At 39.7% G+C, this 17,911-nt stretch overlaps 2 protein-coding genes across 3 annotated transcripts in view; both read right to left on the bottom strand.

Moving 5' to 3' along the window:
* lats2 (large tumor suppressor kinase 2) overlaps window positions 1–8,122 on the bottom strand; it is a 30,041-nt gene extending 21,919 nt beyond the window's left edge. Inside the window, exon 1 of the mRNA XM_088011334.1 lies at window positions 7,861–8,122. The gene's annotated coding sequence lies outside the window, so the exon portion shown is untranslated. The remainder of the gene's footprint in view (window positions 1–7,860) is intronic.
* Window positions 8,123–9,070: 948 nt separating this feature from the next.
* Window positions 9,071–17,343, bottom strand: LOC106908254 (uncharacterized). 2 transcript variants are annotated; one of them, XM_014974308.2, is made up of 2 exons: window positions 17,077–17,343; window positions 9,071–14,732 (listed from the first exon to the last, which is right to left on the bottom strand). In XM_014974308.2, exons 1-2 carry the CDS (start codon window positions 17,252–17,254, stop codon window positions 13,456–13,458), a joined length of 1,455 nt encoding a protein of 484 aa, XP_014829794.2. In that variant the 5' UTR covers window positions 17,255–17,343; the 3' UTR covers window positions 9,071–13,455. The 2 variants fall into 2 exon arrangements, with proteins under 2 accessions (XP_014829794.2, XP_014829792.2); XM_014974306.2 differs by having other exon boundaries at window positions 9,071–14,804.
* Window positions 17,344–17,911: the final 568 nt, after the last annotated feature.

Here is a 17,911-nt window from a genome sequence, read left to right on the forward strand (position 1 = left end):
TCAGCGGTCATAAAGACTTAGTTGCACAACTGAACTGCAGTGACTGCATACTTCTGCAGCGCGGTCATTGGTGAACACCCCTGTGAGAGCGTAGCAAGCCAGCCAGAAGTCACAACAAGTCAGCGGCCCTCCCAGAGCCGACCCCTTTTGGCTGTTCTGCTCTACGGCGTTTATGAACATTAAACACCACCTGACGGTCTTATCTGAAGAAACATACTCTGGATTCTGCCACGACAGTGTTACTCCTCCGGGGCGGTTGGGATGACATGTGGAAGAGCTGCACGTGTTTCTGTCCAGGGGCCTCACGTTAGCAAAGAGGTGAAATATTTGCAATGCAAGAATTAGGAGAACTCATTTCTGCATAAACAGCAGAGGGAGCAACGGGTCTTGAAGCAACTCGGTCTCTAATTCATGATGACCCAGTTTACGTTATTTTAAAACTTTCAAGTTCTAATAATTTAATAACAAAACCTCCCCAAGCTGAATCAGCCTGTTAGAACTGTGTAAAAATATCTTCAGTTATAAAACAGTATCTGTTTGGGGCGATACGCCTAAACAGAAGCAGTTACATTTGTTGAAATCTAAGAATATTGCACAAGCTGCAAAACACGGTGGTGGCAGAATCATGAACAGGTCATGTTCCGCTGCCAATCAAGAAGGGTTACTACCCCTAGTTTGTTTAGTCTGAATAATAAACAACTGCATGGTTGAAACTTGGACACAACAGGAGAACAAACTTCACGAAGGCTACAAATATTTCCTGGATGCCTTAAAAGATACTAGATTCTGTTGGTACCAGAAAAGGATTCCTCCACTAACAACATAAAAACAGCAGTAGCTTTACAGCAGGTCTACAGTGTTCTGTTATGCAAACTTTGCAAAGAGCCACACATGGTTCCAAGAGCAATTCTGCAATAAACATAACCACCCGAAGTCCTGTGCTCTATAACATTACACTCCAATAAAGACTGAAGGGAAAAAATAGCATTACTCTGAGCTTTAAGAGCCACAGCCAGCTGTTTTACAGCCAGTCCATTTTACATTGGACTCCCTCTGAATGAGGTGCCAAACTTACACCATGTGCACAATCATTAACTCCTTAACCGTCACCCTAAAGTCAATGGGTCCGTGAAGACACCTGTGTCATCATGACAGATAAGGGGTTGACGCAAGGGAGAGTTTTGATAATTATTAGGCAAATTTTCTAACTTCAAGTTGAATGAGGTTAAATGCTTGGTGGATTTTAGCATAGCAGGTGATGTGCATCTGTTTAGTGATGGAGGTTGGGGCCTAAGGAGGCCAACAACCTACATCAAGGTGTGCATAATTACAAGGCACTTTCTTTTCTTTGACAAAATGGGCTAAAAGTTTCTCAAAGGGATGAAGGACTCTTGAAATTGCTAAGAATGGGGTCTGATTGGGATGTGATCGCAGAACCATCAAACATTTTGGTGCAAGTAGTCAACGAGGGTCCCAAGAAATGTGTTGAGAAAGAAAGACCCAAAATATCTGCCAAGGACTCGAGAAGAATCAAGACTTAAGAAGGCGATGACTACCAGAAAACCATAATCTTTCACCTCTGTGAAAAAAAATTCCATAATTTTAATTTAAGTGGAGTAACTAGAAAATGTTCGGAGCTCAGAGACATGGCCAAGGTAGGGAAGGCTGAACTCCCAACACCTCTGAACTGAACGGTCTAGACTGGGCCAAGAAATATCTGCCTGATTTTTCAGAGGTTTTATGGGTGAGAGCGACTCTTAACAGACTAGACTTGATGTTTTTATCTTTACTTTTCATCTAGTTATTAACTTTTTTTTATTTCTTTGTCTCACTGTCTAATGTTTTTATCCTTTTTTTTCAAAATGTCTCTTTCTCAATGTCACATGCTGTTTTTATTTTTATTTTATTTTAATTATGTGAAGCACTTTGAAATGCCTTGCTGCTGAAATGTGCTATACAAATAAAATTTGATTGATTGATTGACTGACTAGATGGACGGCCTTTGGGTGGATCAGAAACTTGCACAGAGCTCTACTCTGTGCAAGGTGGAGGTGGGCTATTGCTATAGGCTCGTATTATTAAAGACGAGTTAGTAGGAGACTTTCAGGTTGAAGATGGGCTCAAAATCAACTCCCAGACATAAATACCAGGTTTTAGAAACACTTTCTTCAAGCAGTAGAATGGGACAAAGTCAACATCTTTCAAAAAGACAATGATTCTTATGCAGGACAACGCCAACCCCATTCCTCACCTGACCTGAACCCAACTTCCTTCACGGTGATAGATTTAGCAAAAACTCAATATCATCAATGCCTCCAGTTACTAGGCTGAGGAGTTATTACTTTCACACTGGGAAAAGTTGGTTTGGATACCTATATTTAACCTGATGAAGGAATGAATTTGAAAGCTGCATTTCGTATTTACTCGAGTCATTTCAAAGTAAAAATACTTTATTTACAACATGCATTTGATAAGAAGTCAGAAGCAGAATAAGCCTTGTAAAGCGACGCTGGAATGGGTTATCATTATCATGATGGACTGATCAGTGTGATTTGGGTCTGAATACGGGACATGTTTCATCAGCCAAGACTCTGTGTTCAAGGAAATCATCTAAAGCTACTGAGCTTCACTTAAAGTGATCCAACTATCCCGTTTATAGCTTTGCTTTAGTTAAATTTAATGCCGCTCTTTTCTTCGGGATTCACTTGGCTGAGTTTCACATCAATGATCTCCTCCAGCCCTGCAGGCAAAGAACCCCAAAGCTGACAGATTGGTTTCCCAAACGCCAAACTGATTTATCTCAGACAAAGAGAAAGCGCCAGAAAAAAAAAAAATCCCCCTCTGGCAGCAACGCAGACACATTCATGATATTAGTTTTAATGGGTTTCGCTCTGTCTGAAGATGGCTGACAGGTGGAGCAGTCAAAGAATTTTATCGGACTATTACGCTGACATGTGGGAATAAATGATGAGCCGGAGGTATTTCCACAGGCAGAGCGGAGACTTCCCGCATCAAGACATTCTTGTTTCTCGACACTGGAATAATCACAAGGATTAGATCAAGATGGTGGAAATCCTCAACATTTAAGAGGCCAGCAATAATAAAGGCTCATATTGGGGTTTATTAAACTGTTTAAGCTGTAAAACCACCACTTCATTACTTTGACAATTTAAAAAAAAACAACCTATGCATAAATGGGTGACGAAATATCAGTTTATTAACACTTCATAATTTATACTCCAAGATGGAGTACATTAAACCTTACCAGACTCACTTCTTAGTTTATTGTGCAGATTTCACAACAGGTGATTATACATCAGTCATGTGAATCAATATGAGCCTCATGTTGCCTTACAGGTTCAAAGGAACTATAGGAACATGTTCCTATAGTTCATGTGAACATACTTAGATCAGCTCTAATTCGTATCTATATCACTTGAACTTGTCCAATTGCTGGATAATCCTAAATTTAATGGAGATTCCTTAAAACAGTCTGAACTTTGGTTCCATTATTCGGTTTTAAAAGCTCAAATAGTTGCAGTTTTGCTCCTCTGATTAGAATATTAACCATCTTTATGAACCACGTCGTCTCTAATGGAAACCCAATTTAAGACAGTCTAAAGTCTGCTTTTTTTTTTTTAACAATTTGTGGCCAATATGTTAAAAGCAATAAATTATTGTAATGTTATAGCTATAAAATGCATTTGTGGGAAACTTCTTATATTTAATTTCTTCTTTATATATTTTATCGGTAACACTTTATTTGAAGGGGGGTGAATAAGACTGACATGACACTGTCATAAAAACCTGTCATGAACATGAATAAGCCTTCATGAATATTTATGACTGTTGTCATAAAGCGTCATTCGGTAAATTATGACACTTTTAATACAAAGTTGACATTATTCAAAATGTCTTTGTTATGACAACTTGACATTAACCAAGAAATCATTACTGATATAAATTTGTTATAAAAGTATTACTGATTGCACTTTAAAAATTAGGTAACTTTATGTTATTAAAGGTAAAGTTTAAACAGTAATGATTTCTTAGTTAATGTCAAGTTGTCATAACAAAGACATTTTGAATAATGTCAACTTTGTATTAAAAGTGTCATAATTTACCGAATGACGCTTTATGACAACAGTCATAAATATTCATGAAGGCTTATTCATGTTCATGACAGGTGTTATGTCATGTTTATGACAGTGTTATGACAGTCTTATTCACCCCCCTTCAAATAAAGTGTTACCATTTTATCCACAACTGGTACTTCTCTAGACTTTTAAAAACATTATAGGATTTCTCCCTATAAAGAAATGTTTTATTAATCATAAAACAATGCAATATTTATTCTTCATTAAAGTACATCACTACCAAACTACATGACATTTTTAAAAAATTTGTTTCTACTTTTGAGAAATGTCTGTACTTAGGGTGATTGAAATTGAAATAAAATAATAATAATAATAATAATAAAAAGGCGTTAAAGGTGAAAATTAGTTATTCTTAATTATTCAGTGGAGAGTTTGGGTGCTAAGTGAGCAAACGCTGACCTACTTTTGACAATCATGTATTTGTGGAAGCATTGAAATTGTTGATCTGCATTAAGCAACAGAAACAACTCCTATTTAACTCAAATAGTAAATGACACATCGTGTATAGAAACTGGCAAAAATATTCTCCTTAGTTTGATCCTACAGAGAATCGCAGGGATGTGCAACAGAAAACTTTCCAGCGCCCTCAACAACACGTGGTACTCCTGGTAAAGTCAAAGAAAAAAAAAACTTTAATCAAACTAACAAGTGGAAATAATGACAAATCCATCTTAAGGTTGTTTTTTTTTTTTTGCACTTAAAAAAATAAGATTGCGAGACTTCCAAGCTTACTGAAATGACTCGATCAAAAACAGATGAAAAGGAGTTTATTTTAAATAAATACTGGTATTATTCTAACTCATGTTTAATTTCTATTATTACTTTTACCCGTATTAATTTTTTTATGACACAGCAGTGTCATTAAGGCACTCCGTCCTGCATGCTTTAGATGTTTCCCTGCTTCAACACACCTGAGTCAGATGAAAAGATGAACAAATAACGTTACCTCAGTGTAACATCAGATCAGGATATCTAAAACAGGAAGTCTGAGGACGGTTTCTGCAGTGTCCTAAACCGTAAAGAAACTCCACGCTGCCACAATGTGCACAGACACATGGAAAATATTATTCCTTTTTATAAATATATCAGCCATACTGCCACTGCCTGGAGCAACAACCCCAGCAGATGTAGCAGCCAAACATAAAAAGCTCCAGAGCACACACCCACCCCTTCTCCTCCGCCTCCCTGGCAGTCTCCATCCCTCTGGGCCGTTTCTGAGAAGGACACAGCCTTCACTGTTTGTACAGATAAACTCTGGACAGACAAAAAAAAAAAACATTTTCCTTTTATTTGTTGTTTTTTTTTTTCTGCCTCTGCCTCAGATATGGCCGGGTGGTGGAGTAATCTGGGGCTAAGCGGTATAAATGCCCCCCCAACCCTCACTCTCTCCCTCCCAATCTCCAGGATCTCTTGTCTCCATTCCTGCGATGCTTTAAGCGCCGCGTCCGAGGGATGAGCATTCCATTCCACAAGTAACTACAAGTAAAACACCACGCCGCAATCATGGGACGTCCTGTGCTGCTGACCAAAATACAGACCCTCAAACCGAGCAAAGAGCGAAAAACACGAACGGACGACTTAAACCTGGATGCAGGTGAGAAGAGAAACAAAAGTATCCACAAGCAAAGGAGAACAAAACAAAAAAACATTTCATGCAGGCATATTTTCACATTTAATGCAAACATCCCAAAGCTCATCATCATACAAAGTGTTTCATTTACCTCAAGTCTTTTTTCAAATAACTTCAGTAACATAGTGACAACTCTTTTTGTTTTTTTTAACAAGCCCACAAAACAAACTCCCCATGACTCCACGTTTGTTGCAGTTTACATAGTTGCCACTAGGTGTCAATGTTAGTCAAAGAGCTTTGGCTGTAAATGGTTAAAACTCACAAAGCTAAAAGAAGAAGAGCATTTCTTAAGTTTTGATGTATTGACGCACTCAAAAAAAAGGACAAAAACTGCCGTCTCAGTCCAAATATTCAAGAACCTGCAAAAATATTAAAACAAGATCATTTCCAGCCTCTCTGCTTCTGTTGCATTGTGGGATGTGAAGAGGACAGAAATAACCAGAGAACCAGCCAGAGCAGACAGATGTGGACACATCGTGTCACAATAAAAACACTGAGAATTAAACCACTGTTGTGGTTCTCAAGCTGTGGTGCAAGAGCCACTGGTGGTACATGGGTCGTCATCAGAACTTAAATCTAGCAATCAATTCGCTCTGGTCCAGATCCACCTAGAACTTTTTAACAAATATGCTCAGGGGCAAAGCTAGCTGAAGTTAGCAATTCAAGCTAATAGCAAATGCAACATGCTCACTAAAGGAGGTTGGTGCAGTTTGTATGTGTGTTGTTGGGTGACAAATATAATAGAGTATTAAAAAATTAACTATTTTAAAAGGTAGCCATGATGGATTTTGAAGTTGGGGTCAGCAAAAAAAAAAAAAAAAAATGGCCGCATTTCCTCACATGGAATTGCGTTAAAACTTTAAACTTTAATAAATGAAAGAAAAACAGCATCTTGCAACCCATCATGCAGTGAGAAAATCTCTTTTTATGAAAACAATAAGAGATGCATCAATCTGCCTGTTAAGAGAACGGATTGGACCGTTCCCCTCCAATGGGTTTGACACACAACTGCCATTTTAAAAATATAAACACAAAACCACCGAAACTGACTTAAAAAAATAGATAAATGTTAAAAAAAATTAAAAATCACATCCACAGAGAAAAGAAAAAGTATTTGGCAGGTTGAACCTCAAACCAAACATCAGTACATGCCAGGAAAAGTCTAATTGTTGTGATAAAAGATGCACCAAACTGGCAAAGTCCAGACTTATAATACTATTGCTTTAAGATGCAGTTATTACAGGAATGATAACTGTTAGCCAGTAGGGACTGATTGATTGTTTCAGTTTCAGTCCCAATTTTACAACAGACATCTGAGCAGAGGCAGCCTCAGCCTCTGTAAATGTAAACACTTAAGAGCTCAGTGATTCCTGTGGATGCTCCCTGACAGGCTACCTTTAAACCTCAGAGGGAGCTGCTGCAGAGGCACTCTGCTGCTGCAGCAGCTGCTCAGCTCCAACAGCTACAGATGTGACACCAACCAGCTCCATTAAACACAAATACACCATGTCTGAGTGGGAGAAGACTACACAATGCAACTACTGGCTCAAAAAAGAAAATAAATTACAATTAAGTGAGGTTATTTTAATCCAGTGAGGCGTCATGTTCTTTTAAAGGTAGCATTAAGTTAAAGCTAAACGGAGATTGAAGGAAGATTCAACATTTTGCTTATCGATTCACTTTAGTGTTACTGAAGAAGTAATTGTTCACAAAAACTGTTTAGACTTTACTGTAATCTCTACATTTGTTTCCCAGACTTTCTTTTTTTTCTTTTAAAGTTACAAAACGGTGTTAATAGTGAGGTTTTAGGAAGCCCCGTGGCCTTCTCCACTGTACCCCAGGCAGGGCTGGAGGGGGAAGAGAGGGGGCTGAGCGAAGCTACACATTCCAGTGCTGGAAAAAAAAAGAGGAGGCTGTTCTGGTAGCCCCCCAAACAGGCTTAAAACTCAATGAAAACACGTTTTACATTCTTAAACCGTACCACATCCTCAGCGAAGGAATTACTTTAGCAACGAGTCGCGAAATATGTCACACCACCACTCCCCTTCCCTGAAAAAGTAACTCTCAACTTACCATGTGATAGAAGGAATAAGGAAAAGTCAAGACTGGGGTGCAAATTCCGTTAAAAGTCGACTTTTGAAGGCCGCTAAGCGCCGACACAGAGTGGAGGAGGTCGGAGAAGACGGAGCAGCGGCGTAAATATGATGAAATGAGCCTCCATTTTCTGCCTAGACTCCAGGCAGGATCAGAAATGCAGCACAAAGTTGGACACTCGCTGCATTGTTAACATTCCACAGGTCACGTGACGGACCAACGCACGTCAGCACCGGAGCAGAGATCGTGTATTAGGAGAAACATTCACTCCGCCTATGATTTGCCGTTGTTAAATCACAATCCTTCAGCCAGATGCGGCGTAGTGATATTTGAAACATAGAAACGTTATAAACAGAGAATAATGATAATAAAAGGGAAATGTTGTAAAAAGTGAGTAGGACAGTTCGATGAAAAAGAATCTACTTATTTTTAACAGATTTGGTTTTCTATTCTGTTCCATTTCATTTTTTCACATATTTCAATTGTACTTTTAAATTGCGTGAAATAAAATTGCGAAAATAATAAATAGTATTTATTCTTATTTTAGTACTTTTTCTATGCCAATGTAGAAATATTGAATGTATTATGTAAAAATATTGAATGTATTTATTAAATACATTCAATATTTCTACATTGGCATAGAACATTTTTCATTTTTGGGAGCTAAAAAGAAAAAAAAACATTTTAAATGAATTACTGGACTGAATTTGACCTTGAACTTGGATTAAAATTTACATCTTTATACCCTTGTCTTTTTTAAGACAAAACATTTTTGTCTGTGTCAGATAACATGCATTAGCAGCTGTAGTTAGCATAGCATATATATTACATTATGCATCTACAGAATAACATCAGGACAGAAGTGGGAGTCTGAAGGTTTCTTTATGAAAGCCTCCATTTCGTTTTAAATTAAGCGTTGGAGTGAGCCTTCTTCATTTTTTCCCATCTGACCGCACATACTCAAGGTGGAGCCTCCACAAACATTTGTTTTCTCTTTCATAAATTAAAAGAAATCCATACATTACTCAGTCACTCCACTTCGGCCACAGAGGGAATATTTACCAATCCGTCAGAGACAACATGACACTGAGAAATCCACGCCTCTTCAACCTATTTTTGTTTCACCAAACACAGAAGAGGAGCACAAACACACTTCTAAAATAAAAACGCAGTTTTGAAAAGGCAGATGCAGAGTTGTGCCAAACTTTAATTTCCAGTCACGGAGGCCACATCACAGAGTCAGGGTGAAACTTTAAACTTTAACAAGGAAGCACATACAGTCAGAACAGAAAGGGTACAGCATGAACATGGAAAAGCTCCTTTTATTTTGAAACTAGCTCATCAGGAAAGAATGGTGTTTCTAGGAACCATAACCCCCCCTTTACAGAAACCGAATGAAAACTGGTCTTACAAGTGTATGACAGACTTTCCCCAGTATCTCCCTCCAGAGCAGACAGCCCGAGGTGCACAGATGTGAGCGGATGCACATTCTGAGCCCAAAACTACTTCTGCCTACGAACTTCCACCTGCTGAAACTCAGCAACTGGACTGAGTTAGCCAGAGTTTAGGTGAAAAATCTTCCCAAATCCATTTTAAGACCCAATTTCCAGACGTTTTCCAACAAGAATTACCAAAAATAAACTCGGTGTCTAGTCAACCAAGTGGATTACACACACATTGCTTTAGTGGAAAACAAGAAAAGCAATTTAAGAATGGATGCCAAAGTTGAGCAAATGTCTAAAAAGGGTACAAAGATAGCTAGCTATGCAAAGCTAGCTATCTGTAGAAAACAGAATGATCTGCAACGTCTTCACAAACTAAGGCACAAGAAATGCAAAAGTTTTTTTGTTTTGTTTTTTTAATATTAGGTACCATGAAGAGCAGGTCTTCATACCACACGTCTCAACTGAACTACTCAACAGTAACTAATGTGCGCGGCCCGAACCAGCTAGTTACGGCTAATTATTAGATAACGCTGTGGTTAAAACCTTTGAGAATTCATTTCACATGCATTCCCTGCTGAAGTTCATGTGCTTGGCAGAAGAAAAAATAACATAGTTCATCCTCATCAAAATATCCTTTGTCAAATTACAGTATACCACAAAGAAAAAAAAAACATACAGCTAATTAAAACAAGACAATAAAATTGCCATCTCGATATTTGGGCAGACAATTTACACAAAAGAAAGGACGACATTTAATTTACTTGTTTAATGCAGTCTGACTGCAGGAATTAAAGTACGGACAACACGTTTCAGAGCTGAGTGCTCTGTTCTGCTCCCCGAATTATAGTGTATAACCAAAGCAAATCAGAAATAATGAAAAATGTCCCTCAACTATGTAACTTTACCAACAACCTTAAAATGGTATCACCGTTAAAAGCTTATGTTCTGGTCTAGCTTAACTTCTGCAAAGGAGGACTGTCCAAAAACAAAAAAAGTCATTTCAGAGTTGAACTGAAAATGGTCAAAGGAAGCTAAAAGAAAAAAATGTTACCTTGAAGAAGTTTTCATATCCCTTAAAGCTGCGGTATTTAACGTTCATAAAAATGTTTGGGTTTTTTTTTTTGCATTTGTTTAAATTGTCACTGTCATGAAAAAAAAATCAAGCTCCTCTGCCTTCTTTCAGCGCTAACCTGCAGAAATAAACCACTGTCAGAAACGACCAATCAGAACCACGAGAAGTGTCGCAGCGCTGTCAATCATGCCTGCGAATGTGCTGTTATGTTACAGTGTGGAGCCTGTCACGAATGCTAAGGCTAGTTAGCATATCCACCGAAAACGGTGGATAAACAGTTTTCCTGGAACTGTGAGTGTTTTCTCCGCTTTAGCACATTTAGCAGCGCGTTCACGAGCATGACTGACGGCGCTAAGACGCTCTCCCCCCTGGCTCTGATTGGTTGTTTTTGACCGGAAATAGTGTTATTTCTTCAGAGGGCAACAGTAGCTCAGGGAGGAGGTGGGGGAGTCAGATTTTTTTCACAGATCGTCTCACACCATAACATTGCAAGTTTTTAAAAATGAGTAAAAATTAAAATAAAATACACTCTTTTTCCAAATAAAAATTACATACTGCAGCTTTAAAGTAGTTTCCAACCTAATGACAAGAAAAATAACTGATTTAAAAAAAAAAGACAGGTAATTTTAGTGTCATTCTGCTGTGGAAATTCAAACAAAAAACAAAAATGTAATTAAATCCATTTTTGAAGGAGAGTCTGTTGATGGGACAACTATTACTGTTTCACTCCACAAACTCACCCTCTGTGAAAACAGTGGGGAGAAGGAAGTCACTGTTTGAAAGAAGCAACAAGAAATGTAAAATAAAATGTAACGGTACAAAGTATGAACACTTTTGAAGGCACTGTAGGCCAGAGGGTGATTTTAGTTTGTGCCCATCATTCGTAGAGGGAAGCTCTCTGTAGTTACAAAACTGACCTGCCAGTATCAGTGAAAATGCTGAGATAAGCACATGTAGACACAGAAACATCATCAGCTGAGGCTACACTTTTCCAAAGAAGGACCACACACATGCTGGACATTAATGTGTGCTGTAATTCTGCACCGAGTTCTCTTTTCTTTTCCAGTGTTGCGCTCAATAAGGGGATTACCATGTGGTCTAACCGATACACGTCATTCTCCGCAGCAGCGAGCGACTACGACGAGTCGTCTATGAAAACCTTGACGGAAGACATCACGGCTTCACTGCACCAACACAAACATCTACAGCAAGATGACATGCCAAAAAATAAATAAAAAAAAGGGAACTGTTACATTTCAGCTCGTTACAGATACGAAAATGACATCGATACTTTTATAACTAAGAGCGTAAACCGTTTCACACTCATGACAATCTGTTAAAAAATACGTTTTCAATTAAAGCTACCGGTACTTAAAAAATCTGGAATTAAACGCTACCTCCATCACAAATAGTCGTGTGAAATGTGTGTCAGTGTCAGCTTTAACAAACTGATCTACAGATGAACACAAGAGGTGGAAGACTAAAAGCAAAATATAGAGTAAAGACTTGCTGCATTTAGTAAAAAAAAAAGAAAAGTGTTTGCAATGCAGAATATTAATCCCTTATTGCAGTCGTGCTCCTCGTGGAGTAAAACTGGAAGCTAATATTAGCTGGAAGCTAAATAGCTGGACTTCGTCACATTCCTCTACACTAGTAGCAACTTTACTTTCAACGGAATGTTTTTGGACCAATCAGGAGTCAGCTATTAAAGCTAGAAATTAGTGATCAAAATCTGGACAAAACCTGAACCTTCAGAGACACAAAGACAGTTATGAAGTCAGTCTTCTATCACACAGAGGACTTTTCTTGGATTAAAGGACTAATGATCAATAGAAATTCATCCGAGTTTATTTTTAGTCGAACTGATGTGTGAAAGTGTCTTCAGGCTTGCCGCAATAAGTAATAAATCAAGCTCAATCATTTGCAATTGCAGGATTGTTTTTCTGTCTCTTTCTACAAAAGGCTTCAGTGAAGGGCAACTCTGTTTACAGAGACTTCATAATCCATTTTATTTGTGGTTTCTGGAGTTCTGTTAATTTATTTTATATATTTAAAATTAGTTCTAGATCCAGTGTAAAATTTAAAGTCTTTTTCATCTTTGACAGGGTGTGCTCGCATTATTATGTCTTTGCTTTTACATTACGTGAAAATGGTCTCAGAGCAACAATATTATGGTTTAACACAGCAACTTCTGGGACAATTTATCGTCCAGCAAAATGTGTTATTGTAACAGGCCCACGTGTCCCAACAGGTCTCCATAAAAACCCTCAGCCCAGCTCTAAAGTCCCTACACTGGCTCCCTGTAGCTCAGACAACAGACTTTAAGATACTGTTGTTAGTTATGATTCATTCAATGCATTAGCACCAAAATACACCAGCTGTTGTGTCAACCTTCAAGACCACTCAGGTCTTCAGGTTCAAGTCTACTCTGATGAAAATCTTGATTAATAATAATTGGAAAAACTTAGATCATCTGAAGTCTTTACAGCAGTTTTTAAGACAATGATTTCTAATGTTGGCATTTGAAAAATGTAATCCTTTCATCATGTAAAGCACCTTGCATTACCCTGTGGCTGAAATGTGCTACACAAAAAAAGTTCCTTTAATTACGGTTTTCTCTAGTTTTCATCACATAACTTTCATAGGAGCCAACTGTGTGTCTTGTAAACAAAATAATAATAAAAAAAACAGTAGTGATGTTGTGCCAAAGCAGGGAATGAAGGGAAGACTTCACTCCTGGCTCCGCCCACTCCTGAGCCTTCTGTGGCATTTTATTAAAGGGACTTTAAACTGTATGAAATGAATGAAGGTGGCACCATTTGAAAAACAGAACACATGCGGACCACCTCCACTCGCCAAGCTAAAGTTTCCGTTCCTCGACTTAACCTGTCAGCAAATGTTAGAGCCAAGATGAAGAATAATCTTTATAATCAGGAGTGGCTGAACTGGGATTTGGTGAAAATAAATGTAATTTTCCTACTCGATACATGACAGGAAGTCTGAAACAGTAAAAAGTTAGGAGAGCAGCATTAAGTAGTGCATTGCTTTCTGTACGAGTCACTCGAGAGGAGCAGCAGAGATACACAGGTTGTTTAAGGCACAAGCGACTTGCACAATCTTATCAAAGGTTGAGAGGTTGGACGTGCGCTCGCAGGCGGTGCTGAAGGGGCTCTCCACGGGGCCTGTGAGCATGGTGTACCTCTGCTTCACCATGGAGATCACCCTCTCCACGTGCCTCTGCACGACCACTGTCTCGGACTCGACGTCGGGCCCCGCCGAGCCCTCCGATCTCGCGCGAGCTTCACCTTTGCCGGCGATTTTGAACAGAGCTCCGCGGGCGGCTACGGAGTCCGCGATGTCCAGGTCGCGGCAGGCCAGCACGACGTCGCCTGGGAGAAGCTTGCACAAAAACCCGCAACCCTCGGCCAGGCTCTTGTCGCTGACGCTGCCCGGAGCGCCCCGCGACACGAAGGTCACGACGCCTTGCGGAGCCACGCCGATCAGATACTTCAACGAGCCGTAGCTCTGCGCCATTCCCTTGGCGCGAGGAAGGGCCGTCTCTTGTCGTCCGTGCTCCGTTCCCGTCGACGCCGGCTCCTCGAGGGGTACAGTGAAGCAGTCTACGATGACGGCGCAGTCTGGGTGCGTTGCGCGCAAAGCAGTGGGCAGGTTTTTCCGGAGCTCCGCTCTGGACGGCCAGAAGACGGCGGTCGGCACCAGCGTGGAGGACATGATGTTGACCATGCGGTGTACCGTTCTGGCCACCGTGCCGACTTTCACCCCGAAGCGGTAGCCCAGGTCTTGGTTGCGGAGGTCCAGCCGCAGGCGCATGAGGGTCAGCAGGAGCTGCTGGAACTTTGACAGCTTCGTGTTTTTCATGCCGTCCATGTGCGGCGCCAGCAGCCACATCACGGTCTCTAACACGAAGTAGTTGGGCAAACCGGTGTAGAACTTGACCTTTTCCGCGTCGTTCCTGAAGGCGTTCTCGGACAGAGCCATTTTCTCCACGGACTCCCTGAGCGCCCGGTTCTCCTTCTTCAGCGCTTTCAAGATGTCGTCAAAGTTTACGGATATTTCGGACATCTGGGCAAACTTTCCTTTCTTCCTGTCTCTCTCGGAGGCTTCGTCGTGCTCCTCGTCCTCATCGGTGCTGAAGGAAGAAGACCCACTTTTTTCCACAGCAGCCTCCGGCGCCTCCTTTTCGTGACGCCCGTCTTGGCTCGGCCCGTCCACCGCGGAGCTGCCCTGCCCTTGGAGGAACAACAGGGCATTGGCGGCTTCGACCCGCGCCTCCTGCTTGTCCAGGATCTCCAAGGCACCTGGCTCCTTCATGTCTGGGAAGAAGGGAACTGGTGTGAACACAGAAGGAACATAATCGGGCGAATGTGGATTCTTGACTTGTTTACCTGGATGTGGACAGTCAGAAGATGGTTAAAAAGTTACAAAAAAAATGCCTTCCACATTTGTAAGGAAACTATAAAAAATAAAAAACGTAAAATAAAAACATCTTTAATTGCTTTAATATAAATCTGCACTAAAAAAGCATCTTTCTGTTAGAATAAGAGTTTTTAAAAGGATTATTATGTATTTCCCAGGTATATGACATTTTATTAAAGCATAATCAAATAACAATATTACCTTCAGTTGTTATGAAAGTGCTATATATATCAGCATTTTCATAACGCTGATATATTGACTTATTTATTTTAAGTCAAATATAACTTGAAAGAAATTTTACTTTCTAGCTTAACGCCTTGAAATTGGGTCTCTGTCTCTTTAAAAACTCCTGCTCTTAGTAAAACTCCACCTTTAATATTAAGAAGTGATCACAACATGCTTCCTCTATTAACCCATTAACGACGTTTTTACCAGCGTTTCACTGAGAAGCAGCTCATATAAAGAGCTCGGCACATGTGCAGCTCCACCAGGTGTTTGCTAATTGCTGCTGGCTAGTCTGAAGGAGCAGAGTGGGGGAGTCGTGAGGGACGCCTCCTCTGTAATGTGGAAGCTTGGAAACTGCAGCTCCGAGGAGGAGCTTGGGCTCGAAGGTGGAGCTAGGTCCAACCAGACATTTTGCATAGCTGAATGGTTGCCATGGAGATTAAAGGATTTCTCAAACATGCATGAAAGAATGAAGGCAACACTCTCTAAATGTTTTTGATGAGGGAATAACATAATAACAGCATGTAAAGCTGGAAAAAAGTTGATTTTATATCATTCTGCTGCTTTACATAAGTTGAATATGTTGTTAACTGGAAACCAGAGAGTCATATTCTACATTGGTGTTTAGGTCTAATATAAAGCTAAAAAAAAGTCAATTTTACATAATCCTGCCCCTTTAATTAGGTTTTTTTAATACAATTTAGAAGCCAGATTATTGTCCTATAAAAAAAAGAGCAGCTCAACAGCAGTTTCCCCCCCCCCCCTTTTTTTTTCTTTAGCAGAGCTGCTAAAGGCTATTTCAACCCCTGCTCTGCTGAGGGTGCTTTATAACTGCATGGTATGCACACTGCAAAGAGACAAGAGACCAAACACTTCCCTAGAGGAATTAAAGCATCCCAGAAATTCATTGGACTCCACAAGCTCATCCTGGTAAGAATCCTTTACAGACGCTGCCTCTGCAAAGAAGCACAGCTCTCTCATCAGTTGTTCTCTCTGCTGCCATCTGGGAGGCGACTCAATACCAGCAAACATTTTCAGCTCTGACAGCCCTCTCTCAACACGGCTATTACCTTAAGCAATACTAATTGTTGGTTTCCTATCTTTGTTAATCAACAGAATCATTTTTGTCCAAGTCTTTAAAACAGCAAAAATAAAGAACTGTTTCCAGTTAAATGAATTAAAGATCAATAATGCAGCAATAAGAATGTCATTCATTTTCTGTTGGATTGAAAACTTTATCCACCAAAGAAACGGCAACATATTTTTTCCTGAAATATGTTCCTCAGAAAATAAGTAATTGGAGAAATGCAGGAAGAGCAGGAGCTTCTTAAAGAGACAGACTCAAAGTTGCAGTTCTTTTAAGTCATGTTTGATATATACAGCATTTTTTTATAACAACTGGAGGGAACAAAATTACTTAATTGTGCTATTAAATTGCACTATCTGCCCAGAAAATGCATAATACTGCTGCTTTAAAAGTGGAAAATGTGTGTGCGTAGATTGTTCTTGCTTTGGACATTTTAGTCTAGTTGTCATTCAGGACAGTTACATTTTGCAATACAAACTGATTTTTCTTTTTCTAGAAACCTTTTTTTTTTACATTGCTAAAAATCACTCCAGTGTTCTAAATATAAAATAGAAATAGTTATGTTTGATACATTTTAAATGTTTTGAAAACAACTGGAATTTCATACTGCAAGAAGAAAAAAGAAACGCAGTTTTTATAACACTGAAAACCAGGCCTCAAAAATTCAACTCGATGAAATTTAAAGTAAAATCCTGTGGCATGTAAACTACTGGGACTATACGCAGAGTTTAACCCGAACTTTTTCCTCTTTACGGTTTGTAAACAAGCCTTGTAAAGGTCTTCCTCTTCCCTTGTGCTAACTTCTGTATCTCACACTGTAAGCTAGCAGCTATCATCACAACATACAGAGTCAAAACCCTGGGATAAAACTCCCATTCCCAGTCCCCCCCACCCCAACCCCAACCCTAAGAGTTGCGCTGCATCCGTACCTGAGATGAAGTGGGTACTGCACAACCGGCTGCCGTCGTTCGGTACCCAGCCCGCTCGGTTCACCGCAGCCACCCAGCGCTGCTTCCTCTCTGGGTCCCGTGGGAAGCGGTAGAACGACAGTGTGGTGCCTGGTGTCCGTCGGTTCTTACAACCTGCCACCACACATGTGTGAACCATAGTAAGGCCACGGTGAGGCGTGGAGGTGGCCGTTGCTGCCTGCTGGCTGTTTTGACTCCCAAAATGGTGACCGACGGGAGGATGCGTAGTAAAAAGAAAACTACAGTTCCGTTAACAGCGTTAGTTTGCAGTCCTCGATCTGATTGGATAATCCCAGGGCGACGTCACTGCAACTTGATCTCGACTCGTGCGCAGCAATCCACGCAGACGCCATAATTTGCTGAATTTATTTTGTTTTCTAGAGAGATTTTATATGTTAATTTTTAAGAGTGGAACTTTTTTAGTTTGATGATCAAACACACTATTTACATTCTGGTTTATTACGTTTTTAGCAAAATAAATAAATAAAAATAAATAAATAAATAAAAGCAAAAATATAAAATAAACTCATCTATTTTATGTTGTTTTGGGAATTATATAGTTACGCAAATACGAACAGAAGAGTTTGTATTTCCCAAACTCTATATCGAAGAACTATCACAAGTAGATTGGTATTCTGAAGGACATTTTTGTAGTTTGCTTTTAGGTTTTTATGCAATATCTATATAGTATATCTAAAACAGAAGAGCTTAAAGGTTTTTAAAGGTAATTTATGTTTTATAGATTCAAACTATGTACATTATAATTTAAGTGGGCTATCCATCTTTCTTCATCTTC

This window comes from Poecilia mexicana, unplaced genomic scaffold (genome assembly GCF_051168715.1).
Source record: "Poecilia mexicana isolate PSO_F unplaced genomic scaffold, ASM5116871v1 scaffold_2, whole genome shotgun sequence".
Taxonomy (NCBI): Eukaryota; Metazoa; Chordata; class Actinopteri; order Cyprinodontiformes; family Poeciliidae; genus Poecilia; species Poecilia mexicana.

Coding starts and splice junctions, on each gene's coding strand:
- LOC106908254 (XM_014974306.2), bottom strand. CDS start 17,254: ATGGTTCACACATGTGTGGTGGCAGGTTGTAAGAACCGACGGACACCA. Junction 14,805..17,076: donor CAGTACCCACTTCATCTCAG/GTACGGATGCAG, acceptor GTCCACATCCAG/GTAAACAAGTCAAGAATCCA.